The 24,163-nt window shown below is 47.5% G+C and overlaps 1 protein-coding gene across 5 annotated transcripts in view; it reads right to left on the reverse strand.

Moving 5' to 3' along the window:
* LOC105476559 (pleckstrin homology domain containing A2) overlaps nt 1-24,163 on the reverse strand; it is an 89,310-nt gene that overhangs the window by 38,780 nt on the left and 26,367 nt on the right. For all 5 annotated transcript variants that reach the window (XM_011732596.3, XM_011732599.3, XM_011732594.3 and 2 more), the window contains exon 2: nt 15,469-15,632. In XM_011732596.3, coding sequence (XP_011730898.1) covers nt 15,469-15,609 — 141 coding nt within the window. In that variant the 5' untranslated portion in view covers nt 15,610-15,632. The remainder of the gene's footprint in view (nt 1-15,468; nt 15,633-24,163) is intronic.

A 24,163-nucleotide genomic window follows, 5' to 3' on the forward strand; every position in this document is an offset into this window, starting at 1 on the left:
AAATTGTTGCCAAGAAAAACCTCTGATGTCTCCATTATCTGGGGTCCTCTCAAAGCAATAAAAGAAGGTGAATCTTGGATAAAGGGAATTTAGTAAATTTACCTAAGAATTATCAGTTAAATGACCTATCTGGAGACAGCCTTAAGAAGTGTCTCCGGTGGACCAGGCGTGGTGGCTCACACCTGTAATCTCAGCGCTTTGGGAGGCTGGGGCGTGAGGACTGCTTGAGACCAGGAGTTTGAGACCACCCTGGCCAACATAGTGAAACCCTGTCTCTATAAAAACATTACATATTTTTTTTTCTTCTTCTTTTCTGTAAATGTCTCCTCAGGTGGTAGGTAAGAGTCCTTCTAACCCCAGCTATCTAAATTAACGTATGTCGTTTGAAGCAAATTCAAGCAAGAAAATGGACGGGGATAATACCACAAAAAAAGTATTCTCGGAACCCGAGAATCTTAGAGTGGGGGACCTAGAAAAGACTAAAAGACTCTGAACTCCATGTTCTTCCCTTTGCCAATGAGGCACTAAGCTAAGAGCTGCCTCTCACAGCCAGATTGCCATGTCAACTGTGGACAGTCTGATTTACACTTCTATATTTTTTTCAACAACATAGTGACTGCTTTTCGTTTTGTTTTTTTTTCAGGAAACCTCTATTGGGTAGGGAGAGATAGGCCTTGTAGCCCTTAAATCAGAGTCCACATAGGAGCCCCAGCTCCCAAAAGGCAGTGAGAACCGCTCTGGGCAAAGACGCCACACTGCCCAAGGTCAGACTTACGGAGGGAGACCAATGGGCTCCAGGGACACAAGAACCGCGGGACTCTGCTGGGGACTAAGGGTCCACACCCTGACCCCATTTTGCAGTTTACGAAAGTGGCTTGTGAGTGAGGGGATTTGTCCAAGGTCACCTAATTGGTGGCAAAGCCTAAACCAAAGCTGACTTTCGATGCAGTGCCCTGGAAGTGGCATGGGGTAATTTTAAAAGCTTGAGCTGTTGGAATTCTAACTGTGATATTAATGCTCTGTAACCATAGGCAAGTCTCTTTACCCATACAACGGAGATGCTAAACCCTGTTTCATAGGGTGATGGGGAGAATTCCATGGAAAGACACGAGAGGGCCCACCCCTTCCTATTGGAGTCCCGATCCCCCTCCCACAGCACTGATTACAAGATGCAAATGCCAAGTCTCAGGGCCGCTGTTGCACAACACACTCTCCTCACCCCAAACCACAGCCCAGCGGCCTCAGGAGTCCTAGCCTGAATTATGAGTGATGAAGTGGGATTTGGGGAACCATTCAGACGCTAACCCACATGGAACGACAACTATGAGCTGATCAGGTTTCAACTACTTCATCTCCTCTACCCCTCGGGGGCTGCTCCACCCTCTGTCCCGGCCTCCCTGGCAGCTCTCCCTATTCAGAGAGAAAGAAGCCGCAGCTGCTCTCCAGGCCCAGGGACCCCAGGGGGAAGGGCAGGGGTCCTCACCCCTTCACCCACACCCCACCCACAGTCTGCTCCTGGGCTCAACTGTACGTCCTCTACACCAGGAGAAGCCAGGAAAATCTGACGCATGTCTGATGCTGCCTCCCTCCCACCTTCCTCCCCATCCAGGGGAAATGGGAGACATGGGAGAAAACAGCCCCAGGATCCTTGAAGCTTGATCCAAAGTGACACTCAGTGTCCACTCCAGTGACTGGACATAGATGAACGGTGACAGCTGACTGCCAGGGTGACACATCAGCAGCCCCAGGAAGGTGCTTTCTGATCAAGGAAGACAGAGTGGGGATGCCTGAGCTGAGGGCCTGGGCAGCCAGGTGTCAGGGCAGGAAGGCCAAGAAACAGCACCTAGGGAGGGGCAGGGGATCAGAGCTGGGGAGGGGAGTCCACTCAAGCTGTCCCCCATCTTCCCTGGCCATAGTTCAGACTCCTCTAGGAAAAGGATAAACTCAAGACTCGCCTCCCCGAAGCCTGAACTGACTCCAGCCTGCCCTGACCTCCCCTCTCTCTGGATTTAGGCACACAAATCCTTCTCCAACTTTCATGCACACCAGAATTTCCTGGAGAGCTTGTTTTCAACACCCCAAGAATGGCCAGGTGCAATGGCGCACACCTGAAATCCCAACACTTGGGGAGGCTGAGGTGGGAGGATCACTTGAGGCTAAGGGTTCGAGACCAGCCTGGGCAACATAGCAAGACTCTGTCTCTACAAAAAGTAAAATAAAGAAATTAGCCAGCTGCGGTGAGCTATGATCGTGTCACTGCACTCCAGCCTGAGTAACACAGCAAGGTCCTGACTCTATTTATTAAAAAGAAAACAGAGATTTAAAAAAAAAAAAACCCATGCTCAAGCTTCCCCCACAGAACACTGAATGAGAATTAAATGGAATGTGGTCAGAACATGGACATTTTAAAAATGCTCCCACGTGATCCCTAAACAGGCCCAAGTTTATGAACAGCCGGTCAACAGGACAAAATCTAGCCGTGGACTCTGTATTTGGAGTATGCTTTTCTGAGAGTTTAGGTCTCTTCCTACTGGACAGAAGCACACGAAGGTCATGAGTAGAATCTTACTGCTTTACAGAGGGAACGCCTTAATTTTTAAATGAAAACATATGTGCACGGTGGTGAAGTTCCCAACCAGTCCATACAAGCCCACCGAGTTCATCAGGTATTGGAAGACCAATGCAGCTCTGCCCACCACTGGCAAATAGCGTTTCCTTGTGACATCTCCCAGGTTCCAATTTGGGGGTCACTTCAGTTTGCAGTTCTCACGACCTAGGCAAGGCCTCTGTGGGACAGGAATCAGGATCAGGTAGAAGAGGCAGGAAAGGACTGAACCCCAATGAAAAGGGGGTCAAAAATGTAGGGGCAGAGTGGAAGAATAGGTCATAGCGAGAGGGACAGGAAGCATCGAGATGAAGGCATCTGAGCAGATACAAAGTGCAGCCAGTGGGTGGGGGGAATGAAGTTCTGGAGGGCTGCTTATGTGAATCACCTCGGGAGATATCTTTATTTATTTATTTTGAGATGACTCCGTTGCCCAGGTTGGATATGCAGTGGCATGATCTCGGCTCACTGCAACCTCCACCTCCCAGGTTCAAGCAACTCTTGTGCCTCAGTCTCCCAAGTAGCTGGGATTACAGGCATGCACCAAACACGCCCGGCTAATTTACGTATTTTTAGTAGAGATGGGGTTTCACCATATTGGCCAGGCTGATCTCGAACTCCTGACATCAGGTGATCCACCCGCCTTGGCCTCCCAAAGTACTGGGATTACAGGCATGAGTCACCATGTCTCCTGGCTACCTTGGGAGATTTCTAAACAAACTAAGACCCATGCTTCATCCTCAGGGTTTGAACTGGTCTGGGATAGGGCCCAGGCACCTGCCTGTTTCCAGAGCTCCCAAGGGATTCCATGTGCCTCCAGGTTGGAGGTCATGGCTGCAGGCACCAGCTGGTCCTGCTAACTCTGGCCCAGAGACACAGCAGCTGGTAAGAGAAAAGGCCACGCCAGCCAGTAGCCCACAGAGTTACCGTGGCTGCTGCACCAGCAGCCAACAGAGAGGAGGGAGTAAAGGTAGGAGACAGAGAGGAAGAGGGAATGGAGATTCCCATGCTGTGCCGTGCCGTGTCTGGCTGGCAGTGATCCCACATGAGGATGTCTACCAGTCAGGAGTGGTCTGTACACTTGTTGGACTTCTAAATTTTGAGAAACCACAGAGGGCACAGGGCAGGTTCCTGTTAAAAGACAGGTGGTTTTAGGCTGGGCGCGGTGGCTCACGCCTGTAATCCCAGCACTTTTTGGGAGGCTGAGGCAGGGGGATCACCCGAAGTCAGGAATTCGAGACCAGCCTGGCCAACATGGTGAAACCCCATCTCTACTAAAAGTATAAAAAATTAGCCAGGCATAGTGGCATGTGCTTGTAATCCCAGCTACTTGGGAGGCTGAGGCACGAAAACTGATTGAGACCAGGAGGTGAAGGTTGCAATGAGCCGAGATCATGCCACTGCACTCCAGCCCGGCCGGCAGAGCCAGACTCCTTATCTCAAAAATAGCCAGACTATTTATCTCAAAAATAAATAAATAAATAAATAAATAAATAAATGTGGTTTTATGAAGACAATGCCAGTACCTTCCTTTTTGCTCAAGAGTTCTTCTGCCACTAAGGTCCTTGAAGGAGCCAGCTCCCTAGGAGGGGAAAATATATGGCTTATTCTTCTCCGTCACCAAGGAAGCAGCTGAGGTGTCCATACAGGGATGTGGCACACCTCCCACGTTAATCCTTTTTCTAGCAACAGCAGTATTTCTTGTTGAAGGAGAAATTTTTACCCATGTGACTTCTACTCCCTTCCCCCTCTTCCAGTGAGAGTCACAAAGAACACAGAAATGACCAGAAGACCCAACTATTGATCCATAAACTCACAGCATGTCAGCACTCAAAGGTTCTGTGCATACCTCTTCATTCACCACACATGAGTCCTCTAAGGCTCAACTGGGGGAAGTGACTTCCTTAGGGAGCCAAATGAAGACACAGCTCAAACTCCTAACATCAATCTGGTGCTTTGGCAAAGAAACAGCCTGAGAAAGAAAGAAGGAAACTGACATATATTTAGAAATTATGATGTGCCAGGCATGCTGCTAGGCATCTTCACATGTGGTCACCTAATCCTAACAATCCCATTTCACAGATGAAGAAACTAAGCATGAGGTTGCTGAAGGAACCTGCCCTAGGTCACACAGGCAGCAAGCAGGGGAGCCAGTATTCAAGCACAACCCTTTCTGATTCCCAAATCCCATGCACTTTCCTTTGGGCCCTGCCATCTCCCATGAGACATTATCTAAGAGCTGATTATCAACGAAAGGTAAATACAAGAGCAGGACCAGCAGGGTTACACCAAAAGAGGCCCAGTGTCATTGCCCAAGCTGGGCAGGGCAGAAACTTGTCCAACTGGCTCTTGGGTGCCAAACTCCAATAGACCAGGGATTCAGAGCAGGAAGGGGGAAGGAAGGAGAGATGCTGGTGCCATCTGACCTTCTCTTACAGGCCCCTGGAGCGTCCAGCAGACAGTAAAAAGCAGCTAGCAGGAGAAGGAGGGAGGGGATGTCCCTGGTAATCCCAGAGCTAGAGCATGAGCTGACATGGCTGTTTGTGAGCTAAAATCATAGCTCAGCCACCAAAAGCCACGACCATCTAGACTCACAGAAAAGAATGTGCCTACAGAGGGGGTATAGCTTGGGGTAGACATTTGAATGTAGGAGAACGGTGTGACAGGATTGGGAAGGAGGAGCATAGCTGTCGCTGCCCCACATTCCAAAGCCCTCACCCTGATATGAGCAACCAAAGCAGGGGAGCCAAGCGAATCCCAGGCATCAGGTGACCTGGGCCGTGGCTCTGCCTGCTGCTCTGATGCCAAACACCTCTCCTCCTCTCTGCCCTGTAGGTCCACTGGCTGATGCTAACACAGGGACACACGGCATGCTGATAGCTACTCTCTCCATTCTCCAGTTCAAACTGTGTATTTAATCTTTCCCTTCAGGAGAAGTCGATTCTATATCATCCTCTGCTGCGTGGGCTTAATGTTTTCATTCTATTACTTGGATGTCGATTTCTTGTTGACAGACACCGGCATCAGCTTTAGACAGGATAAATTTCATTGTGTGTTAAGTCTCTCAGCCACACCCCCCATTCCCTTTATTTCCGTCTTCCAACTCTGGTGACAGAGACTTAAAGACCAGGTCAGGCCGGACGCGGTGATTCATGCCTGCAATCTCAACACTTTGGGAGGCCAAGGCGGGTGGATCACTTGAGGTCAGGAGTTTGAGACCAACCTGTCCAACACGGTGAAACCCTGTATCTACTAAAAATACAAAAATTAGCCGGGTGTGGTGGTGCACACCTGTAATCCCAGTTACCCAGGAGGCTGAGGTAAGAGGATCACTTGAACTCGGGAGGCGGAAGTTGCAGTGAGCCAAGATCGCACCATTGCACTCCTGCCTGGGTGACAGAGTGAGTGGGACTCCATCTCAAAAAGGAAAAAAAAAAAAAAGATCAGGTCAGAGGCCTGGACTTCAGATAATCTCCTGGGTGCATCTGGGTCTCAACTCTGATTGCTGGCCACTTAAATGGTTCTAAAGCCGTAAACTCAATAAGCCAACTCCATCAGCCCTTTCTTCAATCCAGCCTCAAACTCAATGTCATTTCCCCACCACCTTCTAATCGGTTTCCCTCTCCCCTCCCCAATCTCTGTCAGTAATCCCACCTCCTCTCCCCAGTCAACCAGATACTAAACTTTCAAACATTCTTCCCCCATGTGGCCTCTAAACCTGCCCCCCACCCAACTCCATGCCCACCACCTCAGGCGTATCAGGAAGCTCCGTGACAAATCCCCAGCTGTCATCTCCAGCTCCAGCTCTCCCCACCTCGCCATCCATCCCGATGTCCTGGCCAGAACAAACTTTCTTAACAGATAACATCTGTAGCACTTTAAAACTCATCAAAGCATTTTCACATACATTATTTACTCTTCATAACAACAATGTCACAGGTGGAGATCACTGATATCATTACCATATATTGTGGATGATGACAGGAGGCTCAAAAAATGGATGTTTCCTTAAGGAATATATTCATCATGTTGCCCTGTGCTCAATTGATATAACTAATAAAACTGGTCTCTGAAGCAAAATCTAATATGAACCCCTCTCCCAAACATGCAATAACCTCCTTTGCCTTAGAGACACAATTTAGATAATAAATTAATAAAATGACTTTTTTTCAGACAGGATCTTGCTCTGTAATTCAGGCTGGAGTACTCCGTCCTGATCACAGCCTCTAACTCCTGAGCTCAAGTGATCCTCCCACCTCAGCCTCCCAAGTACCTGGGACTACAGGCATACACCACCACGATTGATATTTTATTTTATTTTATTTTATTTATTTTATTTTATTTTATTTTATTTTAGAGATGGGGTCTTCCTACATTGCCCAGGCTGGTCTCAAATTCCTGACCTCAAGTGATCCTCCCACCTCAGCCTCCCAAAGGGCTGGGATTACAGACATGAGCCACCATGTCTGGCCATACCATTCTTTGGTACATAACTAGATGTATAAATATAGAAAGAGATGTATATAATAAATATATTGAACAAATGCTGAAGGTTAAAATGTAAAGCAAAATCTAACAACAACACACCAAAGAGAAGTTTTGAGAAAACTGAGAATAGTCATTACTATGGTTTTGCAATAGTTATTTAACCTCTGCTAAGTTTCATAGCTTCTATCTGTTTAGCTGCTTGGACTTTACTACTGCGTAGTGCTAACTCTTAACACAATTCTTTCAATGTGCTGCTTAGTTTTTGTTGGTTTGTTTGTTTGCTTTTTGAGATGGAGTCTCGCTCTTGTTACCCAGGCTGGAGTGCAGTGGCATGATCTCAGCTCACTGTAACCTCTGCCTCCCCGGTTCAAGCGATTCTCCTGCCTCAGTCTCCTGAGTAGCTTGCCACCATGCCCTGCTAATTTTTGTACTTTTAGTAGAGACAGGGTTTTGCCATGTTGACCAGGCTGGTCTCGAACTCCTGACCTCGGGTGATCCGCCTGCCTTGGCCTCCCAGAGTGCTGGGATTATAGGTGTGAGCCACCGCGCCTGGCTTATTTTTAATTTTTTAAAATTTAGACAAACTACATCCTGTTATAAAGACACAAAGTATTTAAAAAACACGATGGCTACAGAAAACACATAAAGCAAAATTGCACTTTTTTGTTTTACATTAAGCTCTCAAAAAGCCCACATATAATTTTAATTCTAAACATGTTTTGACCAGGCCCAGTCAAATCCAGCAGTGAGCTATGATTGCACCACTACACTCCAGTCTCGGAGACGGAGTAAGAACCCTGTCTCTTTAAAAAAAAAAAAAAAAAAGTACTCTTTAATAATAATTTTACCCTTAGCAAAATTTGCATTTGGTAAAAGTACAGATTTGTCACTTATAATCTTCTTTTGAGGTTTTTTTTTTAACCAAAGGATTCTGCGTTCTTACTCTAACACACTATAGACAAAAGCACATCAGCAATTCTACTGACTTCTGGAAATCACATGTCTATGTGGGTAGTTAAGATACCAGTCACACAAAATCCATGAATTTAAGACACTTTGCCCAAACAATTGCTGAAGATCTGAAAGTTATCATGATCTTAAGAGATAGTCTCATGGGCAGAGATTATCTCCAGACAGACACAAGAAACTGTCAAGACTGGCTGCCCCCCTGCCGAGAGGACAGAAGTGGGAGGGAGAAATTTGTCAGTAACTCTGCATTCCTACAGTTCAAATTTTGCACCACATGCATCTGTTCCCCAATTTTTAAAGAACGTTATTTCCTGGTTTTTGGCATTCTGACAGGTTGAAGCATACAATGCAAAAATTATTCCTGGCTTTCGGCCAAAATTTGCTTAGGAAAGTCTCACATATATTTTTTAAAAGCGCCAATTTTCATGTAGCCTTTAAGACAACAGTATTGTCCATTACACATTATGTGTTATTATAAACTCCTCCCATACCTTTGTATGCTTTCTACTAAAATGCACCAAATATCCATCTTGTTACCAACACTGCTAACACTCTTCACCCCATCAATGGAAAGGACTGCTTTCAGTTTATTTTAAAAAATTAAATAAAAGCAAAGGGCTTTCATCGGCATCCCAGGGTTACCAAGAGCAATACAGTCTTTTTGGTTATTTGATGATCCATGAGTCGTATTGTGGCCTTTGGAAAGTAAAAGCATCTACGTATTTTTTGGAAAAAGCGGAAAAAACACATTTGACAGAGTAAATTTGACAAGACCAGCAATCTAGTGCAATATTGTTTTTCGCGCTTCTGTTTACTCTTTGTTCAGGGCCATATAATTTAGTCTTGCAATTACTTAGCCAAATGGACATTAGAAAGCGGGGGGACTATAAGCAATACTCTGCAACTAAAACATAGTTACTCTGCAGATTGTTGTACTAGAGTAGGGTGGCCCTAAGGAATTTCATCTCCTCTGTCATGATGGGAACCAATGTGAAATTCAAATACAAGTGCTAGTGTCATAATATTGTAGTAATATTTTAAGGAAAATCAAGCCAGCATTTGTTTCTGTTTAAGAATTATCTGATTGCATGCAAGATGAAGAAGTTCTAGAGTGGGGAGACTGGCTGTGTAACGTCATGCCTACAGTCAACAATATGGTATCACGCATTTAAACTTTTGTTAAAAGGGTAGAGCTCATGCTGAATATCCTTACTATAATTTAAAAAAATGTTTGCTTGATATGTCAACATATTGATTTTTAAATGCATTAGCCAAATTAGTGTCCATAATCATTAATACTGAGACTTTCCATTTAGATGGGTCCTTTTTAGCTAATGGGTTTTTGTTCTATATCAGTTTAGAGTCACCACTGCCTGTATGAGAAGCCTTGATTCGTTACTTAATCACACTGATTCTAAATTCTGCCAGACATTCAAGAATGCACCTGGCCCTGTGTGTTCTGATCCCCAACACGCCCCTACCATATGCCCATCTAGCAGACATTGCCACTGGCCTCCCAAATTCCCTCCATCTCTTTTTGCCATTTGGCTGTGCCTTCCATGGCCTGCATCCACAGCTCTGCTTCAGAGAACTGCCTCTGGGCTGCTGGAAGCCGTTCTGCCCACATGTGCAGAGCTGGAGCCAGTTACTGCCCGGTGCAGGCACACGAGAGCCCAGCTCCCTGAGACAAAACTGAGGAATGACTCACCCCAGCGCTCCTGCAGGCCCACAGTGAAACCATCCCTTGCTCAGACTTCCACCCGAGTTCACACCCTCCACCTGAGCTGGCCTCCTCCCTTCCCTGTCCTCCTTCCCCAGCTCTCTTCATAGTCCCCGTGGGAACATTTCCTCAATAAAGAACTTCCTGACAGATCTTGTCTCAGCGCCTGACTCCTAGTCTCAGGGTCTTCTTCTGGGGACGCTGACGACCTTAAATGCCCCTCCAACCAAGCGAGCTCACCTCTGCCCCACAATGACTGCTGTTTCCCCAACTTAGAACACCCTCCTTCTCTTCATCTCTGTTTGGGGCAGAGTGGGTATAACAATCAAAGGACATCTTGGAAATGAAAACCGGGCCGGGCATAGTGGCTCACACCTGTAACCCAGCACTTTGGATGCCAAGGTGGGTGGATTACCTGACGTCAGGAGTTCGAGACCAGCCTAGCCAACGTAGTGACACCCCATCTCTAATAAAATACAAAAACTAGCTGGGCATGGTGGCGCAGGCCCTGTAAACCCAGCTACTGGGGAGGCTGAGGCATGAGAATTTCTTGCAGCTGGGAGGCGGAGGTTGCAGTGAGCTGAGATCATGCCACTGCACTGGATCCTCAGCAACAGAGTGAGACTCTGTCTTTAAAAAATAAATAAATAAAAATTTTAAAAAGTAAGTGAAAACCCACAAAATACTCTGCAAACATGAATAATGTATAGCAAAAATGAACCTCACACACTCTTCAACATCTGGATCTAGTGACACCTTCTCTACAAAGGGAGCCCCCAGCTCTCCCCACCCCAATTGTCTATTTCCCCGAAGACAATATAAACTCTATGAAGGCAAAGACTGTCCTGTTCACTGATGTAGCCACAGTATTTAGATCAGCATCTGGCACATTGAATAAATTTAGTAAATATGTGTTAATAATGCTGTTGAACTCCAGGATCTCCTTCTATTCTCAGGAAATGAAGGGATAAAAGGCACATTAAGGATCCCCTAGAGGCTGGGCACAGTAGCTCATGCCTGTAATCCCAGCACTTTGGGAGGCCAAGGCGGTGGGATCATTCAAGGTCAGGAGTTCGAGACCAGCCTGACCAACATGGTGAAACCCCATCTCTACTAAAAATATAAAAATTAGCCAGGTGTGGTGGTGAAAGGACCACCTAGAGTGCCCATACTCCACAGGATAAATGACTTGCCTAGGATGTAAATCAACTTAGTGGCAGAGCCACGATTGCAACCTTGATCTCTTATCTCCCCAGCCTGAGAACTTTCCATATGACATGCCACCTCTTTCCCTTATGGGTGTCAGCAAAGGAAAATGGCAACCCCTTCTCCTTCATCACTCTCAGTCTGTGATCCAGGGTATGAAGAAAGATCCAACTCTTCAGGGAGCAGCTGGCAACAGCCAGATAGGATTCCCCAAGCAAGTCAATTTGGGTAAAGCACAGCCCTAGTGGGGAAGCATGGCGTGAAGCAGGTAAATCAAAACAAAAATCCATTCGAATGACTTGCGCTAACACAGCAGGTGAGTGGGAGGAAGTACACAAAGGAGAATGCAGAGAGAATGTGAAGACCCATAAGTCACTCAGGGTTCATCTCTGGTGTGCCCAACGCCAAGTCTACTGGCAACAAAGACTTAACTCTGGCCAAAGCAGGAGCATCGCTTGAAACCAAGAGTTCAGGCCAGGCGTGGTGGCTCATGCCTGTAATCCCAGCACTCTGGGAGGATGAGGCAGGTGGATCACCTGAGGTCAGGAGTTTGAGACCAGCCTGACCAATATGATGAAACCCCATCTCTACTAAAAATACAAAAATTAGTTGGGCGTAGCAGCGAGCGCCTGCAATCCCAGCTACTCAAGAGGCTGAGACAGGAGAATCACTTGAACTTGGGAGGCAGAGGTTGCAGTGAGCTGAGATCGTACCATTGCACTCCAGCGTGGGCAACAAGAGCAAAACTCTATTTCAAAAAAAAAAAAAATACAAAAATTGGCCAGGCATGGTGGCACGTGCCTGTGATTCCAGCTACTCAGGAGGAACCCGGAGATGGAGGTTGCAGTGAGCCCAGATTGCACCACTGCACTCCAGACTGAGTGACAAAAGCGAAACTCTGTCTCAAAAGAAAAGAAAAAAAAAAAAGAAACCAGGAGTTCGAGACCAGCCTGGTCAATAAAGTGAGACCCTCCATCTGTACAAAAAATAAAAATAATTAGCCCAGTGTGGTGGCACCCATCTGCAGTCCCAGCTACGTGGGAGGCTGAGGTGGGAGGATCACTTGAGCCCAGGAGTTTGAGCTATGATTGCATCACTGCACTCCAGCCTGGGCAACAGAGTAAGATCTCAAATTGAAAAAAAAACAAAAAAAGCTAGGCGTAGTGGCTCACGCCTGTAATCTCAGCACTTTGGGAGGTCAAAGCAGGCAGATCACTTGAGGTCAGGCGTTCAAGACCAGCCTGGCCAACACAGTAAAACCCTGTCTCTACTAAAAATAACAAAATGGCTCACTTTGGAAGGCTGAGGAAGGCAGATCACGAGGTCAGGAGATGGAGACCATCCTGGCTAACACAGTGAAACCCCATCTCTACTAAAAAAGTACAAAAAATTAGCCGGGCATGGTGGCGGGCGCCTGTAGTCCCAGCTACTTGGGAGGCTGAGGCAGAAGAATGGCGTGAACTCGGGAGGCGGAGCTTGCAGTGAGCCGAGATAGCACCACTGCACTCCAGCCTGGGCAACAAAGCGAGACTCTGTCTCAAAAAATAAATAAATAAATAAATAAATAAGTAAGTACCAAAAAATTAGTCGGGCATGGTGGTACGTGCCAGTAATCCCAGCTACTAAGGAGGCTGAGGCAGGAGAATCACTTGAATCCGGGAGGTAGAGGTTTCAGTGAGCCGAGATAGTGCCACTGCACTCCAGCCTGGGTGACAGAACAAGACTCTGTCTCAAAGAAAAGAAAAAAAAAAAGAGCAAAGGAAGGGAAAATGGTATCGCAGGGTCTGAAGGCAAACCAGGCCCATTGCATGACAAACAGCAGCATTCCAGGCTGAGTTGAAGGTGTCACAGTGTGCCGAGGAAGGGTTCATTCTGAATAGTAGGCACTTCAAATGAAAGTAAGCAACAGGTTTCTCAGGGCTGCAGGGTGCCACACAGGGCTCAGTTCTACTTAGGGTTAATCCTTCCTGGAGAAGGCAATTAGCAGCAGCTTACTTTCTGAGTATGTTTTCCGCATCGATACTGTTTTTCTCTTGGCCATCAAATCTTGAAGACAAATGCCCAAGACCACTAGATGATTAGTCCCTGGATAGTGGCCTAGAGAGTCACATAACTCGTTTTCTACATGGCATCTTAAAGCATAACTCCATCCCAGGGACATTCAGAATTTCCTCTTCCCAAACCTCAGAACTAGAGCCAAATTCCAGACCCCACACCCTTCTTCATCCCAACACAGCCATGACCTGTGACCTTGCTGTTCAGAGGCCATGTCAGCGTTTGCAGGTTCATTCTACCAAATCACTCAAGGGTAGGGGAAGGAAAGAGCTAACAGCACTCAGGGCCAGAATAAGAAAAGCCTTGAGATCCCAAATCAGGGTGAAGCAACTTGTTCCCAGAGCAGTGGTGACTCCAGGGACTCCCAGACATAGCAGTCAAAGGTAGGTGGCCTCCATCTTTGTGCTTGACCTCCACAAGATGCTCAGCAAGTCACCTAATTCTGACCATGTTCCTGCCTACATCCAGTGCAGTGTCTGAGGCTCTCTTCTCACCTAGACCACGAGTAAACAAAACTGGGTGACCGCCAAAGGCACCTCCAATCCAGGATTCTAGGATTTCCTGAGTCAGGAGACCAAAGAAATCCAACATGTGTCCAGCTCAGGGAACCAGGTCACATTCTCTGCTGGGGTGGGGCCCCCAGACTGGAAGAGCAGGAGCAGCCAGAGGCCACAGCCCTGGAGAGAAGTGACAGAAAGCAAGCCATGCCTTGGAGCCTGGATCCAGGACTTGGATCTCACTGGCAGATCCTGGCTGGTGTGAGAGCAGACACCAGATGCCAGGGTCAGGAGAGCATCCGTCTCTCCAAACTAAGATCTGAGATGGTTTTGTGTGTGTGTGGGGGGGGTGGGTGTGTATGGTATGTGCGTGTATGTGTGTATGATGTGTGTCTGTGTGTGTGCATGTGTGTGTCTGTGTATGAGGTACATGCATGTGTGGCGTGTGTGGTGTGTGTGGGGGTGTGCGTATGGGGGTGTGTGTATGGTCTGTGTGTCTCTGTGTGTGTGTGTGGTGTGTGTATGGTTTGCGTATGTGTGTGTGGTGTGTGTGTATGGGGTATGTGTGCATGTGTGGGCGTGTGTATGATGTGTGTCTGGTGTGTGTTTATGGGTTGTGTGTGTGTGCGGTGTGTATGTATGGGGTGCGTGTGCATGTGTGTGTATGGTGTGTGGTGTGTGTGTGGTGTGTGTATATGGGGTGTGTGTGCATGTGTGTATGGTGTGTCTGGTGTGTGGTGTGTATGGTGTGTGTCATGTGTGTATGTGTGTGGGGTATGTGTGAGTGTCCGTGTGGTGTGTATATGGTGTGTACATGTGTGTATGGTGTCTATAGGGTGTGTGTGTGGTGTGTGTATGGGTTGTGTATGTGTGTGCAGTGTGTGTATGGGGTATGTGTGCATGTGTGGGCGTGTGTATGATGTGTGGTGTGTGTTTATGGGTTGTGTGTGTATGGGGGGGTGTGTGCATGTGTGTGTATGTGTGTATGGTATGTGTCTGGTGTGTGTTTATGGGTTGTGTGTGTGTGTGGTGTGTATGTATGGGGTATGTGTGCATGTGTGTGTGTGGTGTGTGGTGTATGTGTGGTGTGTGTATATGGGGTGTGTGTGCATATGTGTATGGTGTGTCTGGTGTGTGGTGTGTATGTACGGTGTGTGTCGTGTGTGTGTGTGGTATGTGTATGAGGGGTATGTGTGTGTGTCCGTGTGGTGTGTATATGGTGTGTGTGTGTACACGTATGGTGTCTGGTGTGTGTGTGGTGTGTGAGGTGCGTGTGTGTGCATGTGTGTGTGGTATGGGGTGTGTGTGTGGTATGTGTGTATGAGGTGTGTGTGCATGTGTGTCTGTGTGGTGTGTGGGGTGTATGTGGTGTGTGTATGTGGTGCGTGTGTGTGGTGTGTATGGGGTGTGTGTGTGACATGTGTGTATGAGGTAAGTGTGCATGTGTCCATGTGGTGTGTATGGGGTATGTGTGGTATGTGTGTGTGAGGTGCGTGTGCGTGTGTCTGGTGTGTATGGGGTGTGTGTGGTGTGTGTGTATGAGGTGCGTGTGTGTGTGGTGTGTATGGGGTGTGTGGTGTGTGTGTATGAGGTGCGTGTGCGTCTGTGTGGTGTGTATGGGGTGTGTGTGTGATGTGTGTATGAGGTGAGTGTGCGTGTGTCTGTGTGGTGTGTATGGGGTGTGTGTGTGGTGTGTGTGTATGAGGTGCGTGTGTGTGCATGTGTGTGGTGTGTATGGGGTGTGTGTGGTGTGTGTGCACGTGAATGTGTTTGTGTGTGTGTGTGTGTGTTGTGGGGTTGTCCCCTCCCTGCTGATGAGCAGGTTGTGTTGCTCATGAGCCTAGGCCTGGAGGCTAACTCCGTGCGCATTCCTCCCGAGCAGTGAGGGGCACCCAAGTCGCCCCGCCCCTTCCCACTGACCCTCTCACCTGGGGGTTGTCCATATACCAGAGGAGGCAGTTAGCCTGGGTGTCCAGAATGAAGTACCTCCGCAGAAACTTGCCGCTGTTCTCATGCTCCTCGATGTCCAGAAACCCACAGATTCGGTTCTGCCGATCCACATAAGGCATTCCTGGGCTCTGCTCTCATCACCCTGCGCACAGGAGGGAGGTGCTGATGAGAAGGAAGATGAAGCAGCTCTGCCTCAGGACCTGCAGGAATCTTTCCAGGAAGTTGGGCTGAGACTCTCTCACCAACTTCCTTCTGTGGGGGCACCAAATGTTCCACTCCAGACCCTGGAAACCTCTCCCAATGTTAAGCACCCCTAAAAATCCATTTACACGTATTCAACTCACTTTTCCAAGGCTCTATGTGCCCAGGATAGCACTGGGCACTTTACAAAGCTCAAACTTTAGATCAGGGGCCTGCATTCAAATTCCAGTTCTGGATACTTGTTAATTGTATGACCACCAATTATTTAACCTTCGTGTGCCTCAGCTTCTGCATCTGTAAAACGGGGTTAATAATAGTGCACCTCATAAGGCTTGGGCTGAGAATTAAGTGCTAGTTATACAGTAAGCACTTCCTGAACAGTAGCTATTATCGTCGCTCTGCACAAAACCTTGTAAAGTGGCTTGCAACTCAATTTCATACATGGAAGAAATGATCTCAGAAAGGATGTAAGCTCCAATTCAAACATCTGAATAAAATTCTGCCAGGCTCTTGAACAATACCCCACAAGCACGGGCAACCAAAGCAAATATGGACAGGCGGGATCACATCAAGTTAAAAAGCTTCTGCACGGCAAGGGAAACAACCAACAAAGTGAAGTGAAAACCCACAGAATGGGAGAAAAATCGGCAAATTACCCATCTGACAAGGGACTAATAACTAGAATATATAAAGAGCTCAAACAACTCTATAGGAAAAAAAATATAATAATCTGACTTTAAAATGGACAAAAGATTTGAATAGACATTTCTCAAGAAAAACACATACAAATGGCAAACAGGCACATGAAAAGGTACTTGACATCACTGATCATCAGAGAAATGCAAATCAAAACTGCAATGGGATATCACCTCACCCCAGTTAAAATGGCTTTTATCCAAAAGACAGGGAACAACAGATGCTGGTGAGGAAGTGGAGAAAAGGGAATCCTCGTATGGTGTTGGTGGGAATATAAATTAGTACAACCACTACGGAGAACAGTTTGGAGGTTCCTCAAAAAACTAAAAATAGATCTACCATAAGATCCAGCAATCCCACTGCTGGGTATACACCCAAAAAAAGGAAATCAGTCTGTTGAAGAGGTATATCTGCACTCCTATGTTTGTTGCAGCTCTGTTCTCAATCGCCAAGATGTGGAAGCAGCTTGGGGACCGTCAACAGATAACTGGATAAAGAAAATGTGGCATATATACACAATGGAGTACTATTCAGCCATAAAGAAGAATAAGATCCTATCATTTGCAACAACATGGATGGAACTGGGGATCATTATGTTAAGTGTGAAATTAGCCAGCCACAGAAAGACAGACATCACTCACTTATGGGATCTAAAAATCAAATCAATTGAACTCATGGAGATAGAGAGTAGAAGGGTGGTTACCAGAGGCTCGGAAGGGTAGTGAGGGGCTGGGGGGAAGTGGGGATGGTTAATGGGTACAAAAAATAGTTAGAAAGAATGAGTAAGACCTACTATTTGATAGTACAACAGGGTAACTATAGTCAATAATAATTTAATTGTACATTTTAAAATAATTAAAAGAGGCTGGGAGTGGTGGCTCATGCCAGTAATCCCAGCACTTTGGGATTTGGGTGGATCAATTGAGGTCAGGAGTTCAAGACCAGCCTGGCCAACATGGTGAAACTCCGTCTCTACTAAAAATACAAAACATTAGCCAGTTGTGGTGGCGCATGCCTGTAATCTCAGCTACTCGAGAGGCTGAGGTAGGAGAATCTCTTGAACCCAGGAGGTGGAGGTTGCAGTGAGCCAAGATCGCGCCATTGTACTCCAGCCTGGGCAACAAGAGTGAAACTCTGTCTAAATAAAATAAAATAGTATAACTGAACAGTTTGTAACACAAAGGATAAATGCTTGAGGGGATGAATACCCCGTCTTCCATGAAGTGACTGTTACATGCTGCAAGCCTGTATCAAAACATCTCAGGTACCCCATAAATATATACACCTACTATGTATCCACAAAAGTTAAACATAAAAAAATTTTTCTAAATTTCTGCCAGGAATTAAGTCACAAAGGACAGCCTCTCCAGCTCCATGAAGATACCAAGAGATTAAAATGCAAGGGGTGGCCGGGCGCGGTGGCTCAAGCCTGTAATCCCAGCACTTTGGGTGGCCGAGACGGGCGGATCACGAGGTCAGGAGATCGAGACCATCCTGGCTAACACGGTGAAACCCCGTCTCTACTAAAAAATACAAAAAACTAGCCGGGCGCGGTGGCGGGCGCCTGTAGTCCCAACTACTCGGGAGGCTGAGGCAGGAGAATGGCGTGAACCCGGGAGGCGGAGCTTGCAGTGAGCTGAGATCCGGCCACTGCACTCCAGCCTGGGCGGCAGAGCGAGACTCCGTCTCAAAAATAAATAAATAAATAAATAAATAAAAATAAAATGCAAGGGGTTTCTGGGGTCTTGCGGTAGGGTCACAGCCCCGGCCCAGCATCTTACATCACTCCACTGTCACTGTTATGGGGTGAATCATGTCCTCTCAAAATTCGTATGTTGAAGTCCTAACCCCAAGGCCTTCAAAATGTGGCTGTATTTGGAGACAGGGTCTTTAAAGGGGTGACTGAGTTAGCATGATGTCATTAGCATGGGCCCTAATCCACTATGACTGATGTCTCTATAAGAAGAGGAAAGACCCTGTGAAGACACAGGGAGGTGACAGCCATCCACAAGCCAAGGCGCAGGCCCTGGACAGATCTTTTCCTCACGGCCCTCAGAAGAAACCAACCCTGTTAACACCTTGACGTTGGACTTTCAGCCTCCAGATCTGTGAGAAAATGAACTTCTGTTTTTTAAGCCATCCAGACTGTGGTCCTTGGTTATGATGGCCTGAGCAGCCTAACACGGTTACCCATAAAGCCCCTTATAATGGAAAGAATGAGGCATCAGAACAAAGTCCCAGGCTGGGTGCAGTGGCTCACAACTGTAATCCCAGCACTTTGGGAGGCCAAGGTGGGAGGATCGCTTGAGGCCAGGAGTTTGAGACCAACCTGGGCAACACAGCGAGACCTCGTCTCCACAAAAAAATTAAAAAATTAGCCAGGCATGGTGGCGTGCCTGTAGTCCCAGCTGCTCAGGAGGCTGAGGTAGGAGAATCGCTTGAGCTCAGGAATTTGAGGCTGCAGGGAACTATGAGAGCGCCACTGCCCTCCAGCCTGGATGACAGAGTGAGACCCTGTCAGAAGAAGAAGAAAGGAAGAAAGAAGAAAAAGGAGAAGAAAGAAGAAGAAAGTCCCAGCCCATGAGCACTATCCCTGACTCCAGAATAGTCTCTCTGGTAACGTGGGATGAGCCACACCTTCAAGCCAGCCAGCCTCTGTTCTTGTTGCAATTTTCTTAGGCCTCTCTGAGAGCCAAAGGGAAGGGTGGGAGCTCTATTCTGCTCCCCAACAAAGCCTGGCTCCTTTCAATGAGCAGAGACACCCAATTGAAATACACACCCAGTGCCGACATGGGACAAGGGGTCCCACCAGGGTCCCAAAGCACCACATGACCTTCAGACTTTCAAGGTCAGACCCCACCACTGCTGAGCCCTGAGAGACTCCAACAGAGTGAAGCTCCTGGTGGCCCAAGCCCTCTGTCCACAGCCACACAAAGTTGTGAGATGGCTGCCTCAGGCCATCCCCCACAAGGGGACGCTGGGTCAGCAGGTGAGCTACAGAGACCCAACAGCCCTAGTACTGCAGGCCCAGAGGGAGATACCCTCCCACAGCACAGGCTGACATCAGGCGGATTCAGACCAGGCTAATAGTAAGGATGGCGATTGGTGGCGTGGTGTGTTCCCTCCCAACCCCACAAGGGCCAGTGCTGAGAGGCAGCCCCTAGGAACAAATGCCCCCCACCAACACAAGGGATTCAGTGACCGGTGAATCCCTTGATCCAGGTGAGGTGAGGGGGACTGGAGACACAGACATCAGGCAGATGCGTCGGGGAATCCCACAGCTACTCACTGCGAAAGGAGAGGGAACAAAGAGCAAGGCAGGCGAAAAACAGGGCAGAGGTGAAACAGCACAGCTAAGGAAGAAGTCAGAGGAGCTGCAGTAAAAGAGGCAGTGAGAAGGACCAACCGTGGACAGAGGAGGTTTCAGAAATACAGCAGAGAAGGATATGTTGCAGCACAGCAGGGGCCGGGGGAGGCACACCCCTGCCCAAAGCAGCATCCCTTCCATTACGGCACCTGCGGACAGACCCAGTGCATCCTCGAACAAAGCTTCCGCCCCAGCTCCAGTTTCACAACAGAGCCAGTTTGAGTTCAGAAACAGGAGAGAGATGGGTACAAGTCAGTAATGAGAAACAGATGCCACAGGAGGATCGTGAAGTCTCCCAGCAGACACTAGGTCAAAGGCAGCAAGGGGAGCGGTCTGACGCTGGCTGGGGCAGGGGAGCATATCCTGGAGAGAAGCCGCGGCTCCCTGGGTGACGGGGGAACAGTAGTCCCACCAGAAGGGTTGGATCAGCATTCCGGGAAGGGTGCAGAGCTGCCTGGTCAGGATGCTGGTGATCGCCAGCCCCCCAGGAAAATCAGGCAAACCGCCTTGATGCCCAACCAGTCACAGACAGATCTGCAGGGGCTGCAAGGACTATCGCTACTCCTGAGGCATCTCCCAGAGAAAACACACGAGCTGCTGTGGAAGAGTAAAGCTAACTGTCCTGGGCCCAGTCGCTAAGCATGGTGTCCAACTGAACACTGGCTTTCAAATTTCTCCTTTTAAGCCTGCAGGATTCATCATGCCTGTCTTTTTCTTTCTTTTCTTTTTTTTTTTTTTTTTTTTTCTTAGATGGAGACTCGCTCTGTCGCCCAGGCTGGAGTACAGTGGGGCAATCTCGGCTCACTGCAACCTCTGCCTCCCAGGTTCAAGCGATTGTCCTACCTCAGCCTCCCAAGTAGCTGGGAATACAGGTGCACGTCACCACACCCAGCTAATTTTTGTATTTTTAGTAGAGACAGGGTTTCGCTATGTTGGCCAGGCTGGTCTCGAAATCCTGACGTCAGGTGAGCCACCCGCCTCAGCCTCCCAAAGTGCTGGGATTACAGGCATGAGCCACCGTGCCTGGTCGCGCCTGTCTTTTTCTGAAGTCAGGGGCTAAAGAAGGCACGCTCCAAAAGTCCAATTTTGTTTCAGGGGCGTCACGGTGGGAGAGGGCCCTCACGGACCCAAGGGGAAGATAAGCATTCAGGTTACAACACCTCCTGACTGTGGTTCTATCCCTAGAAAAAAACAGCTGCTAGATGTCCTGAGAAGCAGCTGAGTCACAGAGCTCATCAGGAATGTGGGAGGTGGGGGGAAGGACCAGCTGCAGGAGAACGGAGCATCACACAGAAATGTGGCTCTAACTAGCTGCCCCACGCAGCAGCGGCACGCTCAGATGCTGCACACAACGTGAACTCAGGTCCTGAGCCCTAATCCTCTGATGGTTCATTCTGATCCCATTTGTACATTCCTTGTCTCAACAGCTGCTAAGATTGGGTCCACAGAGCTGCCCCAGGCCCCCAAATCCCCTGTCCTCGCCTCTTCAGCCATGTCACCATCATCTTCCAAATCTTCTCTGGCTCTTTCTCTTCTTCACAGAGGCCTGTGTGGAAGTTAACTTTGCCACCTCATCCATAGCTTCTACTATTCTAGCTATGAGCCAGTGAGGGGAGAAAAGGGAGTGCCAGTAGTAATTGGTACTTAGATGGGGAACAACTTGGGGTACATATATATGTGATCACCCCCAAATCCTCAGCCAACACCAAAGCAAAGCTTCAAAATGTCTTTTCAAACTCTCACAACACTCTGCCAGTTACATAGTTGGGGTTTTTGTTTGTTTGTTTTGTTTTTTGAGACAGAGTTTTGCTCTTGTCGCCCAGGCTGGAGTGCAGTGGAGCCATCTCAGCACACTTCAACCTCCACCTACTGGGTTCAGGAGATTCATTCTCCTGCCTCAGCATCCAGAGTAGCCGGGATTACAGGCCTGTGCCACCACATCTGGCTAATTTTTGTATTTTTAGTAGAGACGGGTTTCACCATGTTGGCCAGGCTGGTCTTGAACTCCTGACCTCAGGTGATCCACCAGCCTCGGCCTCCCCAAGTGCTGGGATGACAGGCATAAGCCACCACGCCCGGTCAAAATCACTTATCTTAAATTTCATTTTATGTTTTTATTTTTTAGAGACCTGGTCGCACTCTTTTGCCCAGGTTGGAGTGCAGGGGTGTAATCGTAGCTTACTGCAGCCTCCCACTCCTGGGCTCAAGCAATCCTCCTGCCTCAGCCTCCCCAGTAGCTGGGACTACAGGTGCACACCACCATGGAGGGCTAATTTTTTAATTCTTTGTAGAGATGGGATCTCCCTGTGTTGCCCAAGCTGTTTTCAAACTCTTAGACCCAGGCAATCCTCCCACCTCAAGCCTCCCAAAGCACTGGGATTACAGGCATGAGCCACCACACCCAGCCTTAACTTTCATCTTGCCCTGAGTTCCCCAGTGTGAAAATATTGGGTGGAGGGTGACCTAGTGTGGTTTATCCCAGGAGTTCCCAGGTAAGTCTGTGGGAATCCTAACAATACCCAGCCCTCATCTCCCGGGACAACATGGAAAGCGTTCATGCTGGGGCCGGGCACGGTGGCTCACACCTGTAATCCCAGCATTTTGGGAGGCCGAAGCAGGTGGAGCACTTGAGTTCAGGAGTTCAAAACCAGCATGGCCAACATGGTGAAACCCTGTCTCCACTGAAAATACAAAAATTAGCCAGGCATGGTGGTGCACACCTGTAATCCCAGCTACTCGAGAGACTAAGGCAGGAGAATTGCTTGAACCTGGGAGGTGGAGGTTGCAATGAGCTGAGATCATGGCCACTGTACTCCAGCCTGGGTGACAGAGCGAGACTCCATCTCAAAAAAAAAAAAAAAAGACAGAAAGTATTGATGCTGGGTTAGAGCTCTAGATACCCCTCTCTCTAGATGGTCCCTTCACCTTGGCTCTCATACCATAATGAAACTATCTGGCAAGTAGCTTCCTGGCCTTCACAACACACAGCTAACAAAGCACACAGGGTATTTGTAAGAGAAGGGGCCTCTATCCAACCCACTCAGCACCCCATCTTCCCTAGCCAAACCTCCCTCGTGTTTTCTGGGTTTAGTGCAAAAATCATAATATAACAAGGCTGGAATTACTTTAACAATCACTCCAGCCAACAACTTTCACATTTACATGCTTTTTCATGTCCCTATCCATATAATTGGCCTTTTTAAAACTTAAGATGATGTCATGAGCATTTTCCATGTTGCTATATAGTCTTTATGATCATTGTTTCTAATGGTTGCATAACATTAACGGACTGGTTTTACTATAATTTACATAACCTTTTCTCTACGATTAAACTGGAGGTTGTATCCAATTTTTCACTGTTATAAATAAGGCTAAAATTTGTATTTTCATGCTTTATTTCTTCTTTTACATGGAAAGAGCATAAATTCCAAGTAATAACACAACGAGATCACAGGCTATGATCTTTTGTAATTCTTGAGTCCTTTTACAAAACTGCTTTCTAAAAAGATTTCATCTGTGTTGCAACCAGCAATGTATTGTTACCATCACTATAATCTTACATATGTTGAACGTTCTCATTATTTTAAACTATTGGTAGTTTCAAATACATAATGACGTCTAGTGAGGTTGAACATTTTTTAAATGTTTGTTTCCTATTTCACCTACCTTCCTGGACTTTGTTAAAAGCAAATCAAGAGTATGTGTGTACAGAATTCCTCTCTTTCTGTCTCCCTCCCTGTCCTTCTCTCCCTCTCTCCCTCACTCTCTCCCTCTCTTCTCTCTCTCTCTCACACACACACCCCAAACCAATCCAAGACATAGCCTCCTATTATTCCCGTAACTCCTCTAAAATGTATTTCAGGCCGGGCATGGTGGCTCACGCCTATAATCCCAGCACTTTGGGAGGCCGAGGCGGGAGGATTGCTTGAGCCCAGGAATTGAAGACCAGCTGGGCAACATGGCAAAACCTCATCTGTACCAAAAAGACAAAATTAGCTGGGCATGGTAGTGCATGCCTGTGGTCCCAGCTACTCAAGAGGCTGAGGTAGGAGGATCGCTTGAGCCCTGGAAGTGGAGGCTACAGTGAGCCAAGATCACACCACAGCACTCCAGCCTGGGTGACAGAGTGAGACTCCATCTCAAAAAAAAAAAAAAAAAAAAAGTATTTTAATGAAAAGAAAAACAAAAAGTGGGAAGTTTTATATGATCCAGGTTTCTAAGTAGAATATAAGTTCTTAAATATGTACTGCAAATGAAAATAAGTATTTATGATAAAAGTGAAACTCGGGGAAAGTGAGTTTGCATGGAGTATATTAATCAGTGGCAGAAAGCATGTTAAATGGCAATTAAACTGAGAGATTCCTGGCCAACACCCACCAGTTGACTAGAAGCAGCTCATGAGAAGGAAG

This window comes from Macaca nemestrina, chromosome 8 (genome assembly GCF_043159975.1).
Source record: "Macaca nemestrina isolate mMacNem1 chromosome 8, mMacNem.hap1, whole genome shotgun sequence".
In the NCBI taxonomy this organism is placed as follows: Eukaryota; Metazoa; Chordata; class Mammalia; order Primates; family Cercopithecidae; genus Macaca; species Macaca nemestrina.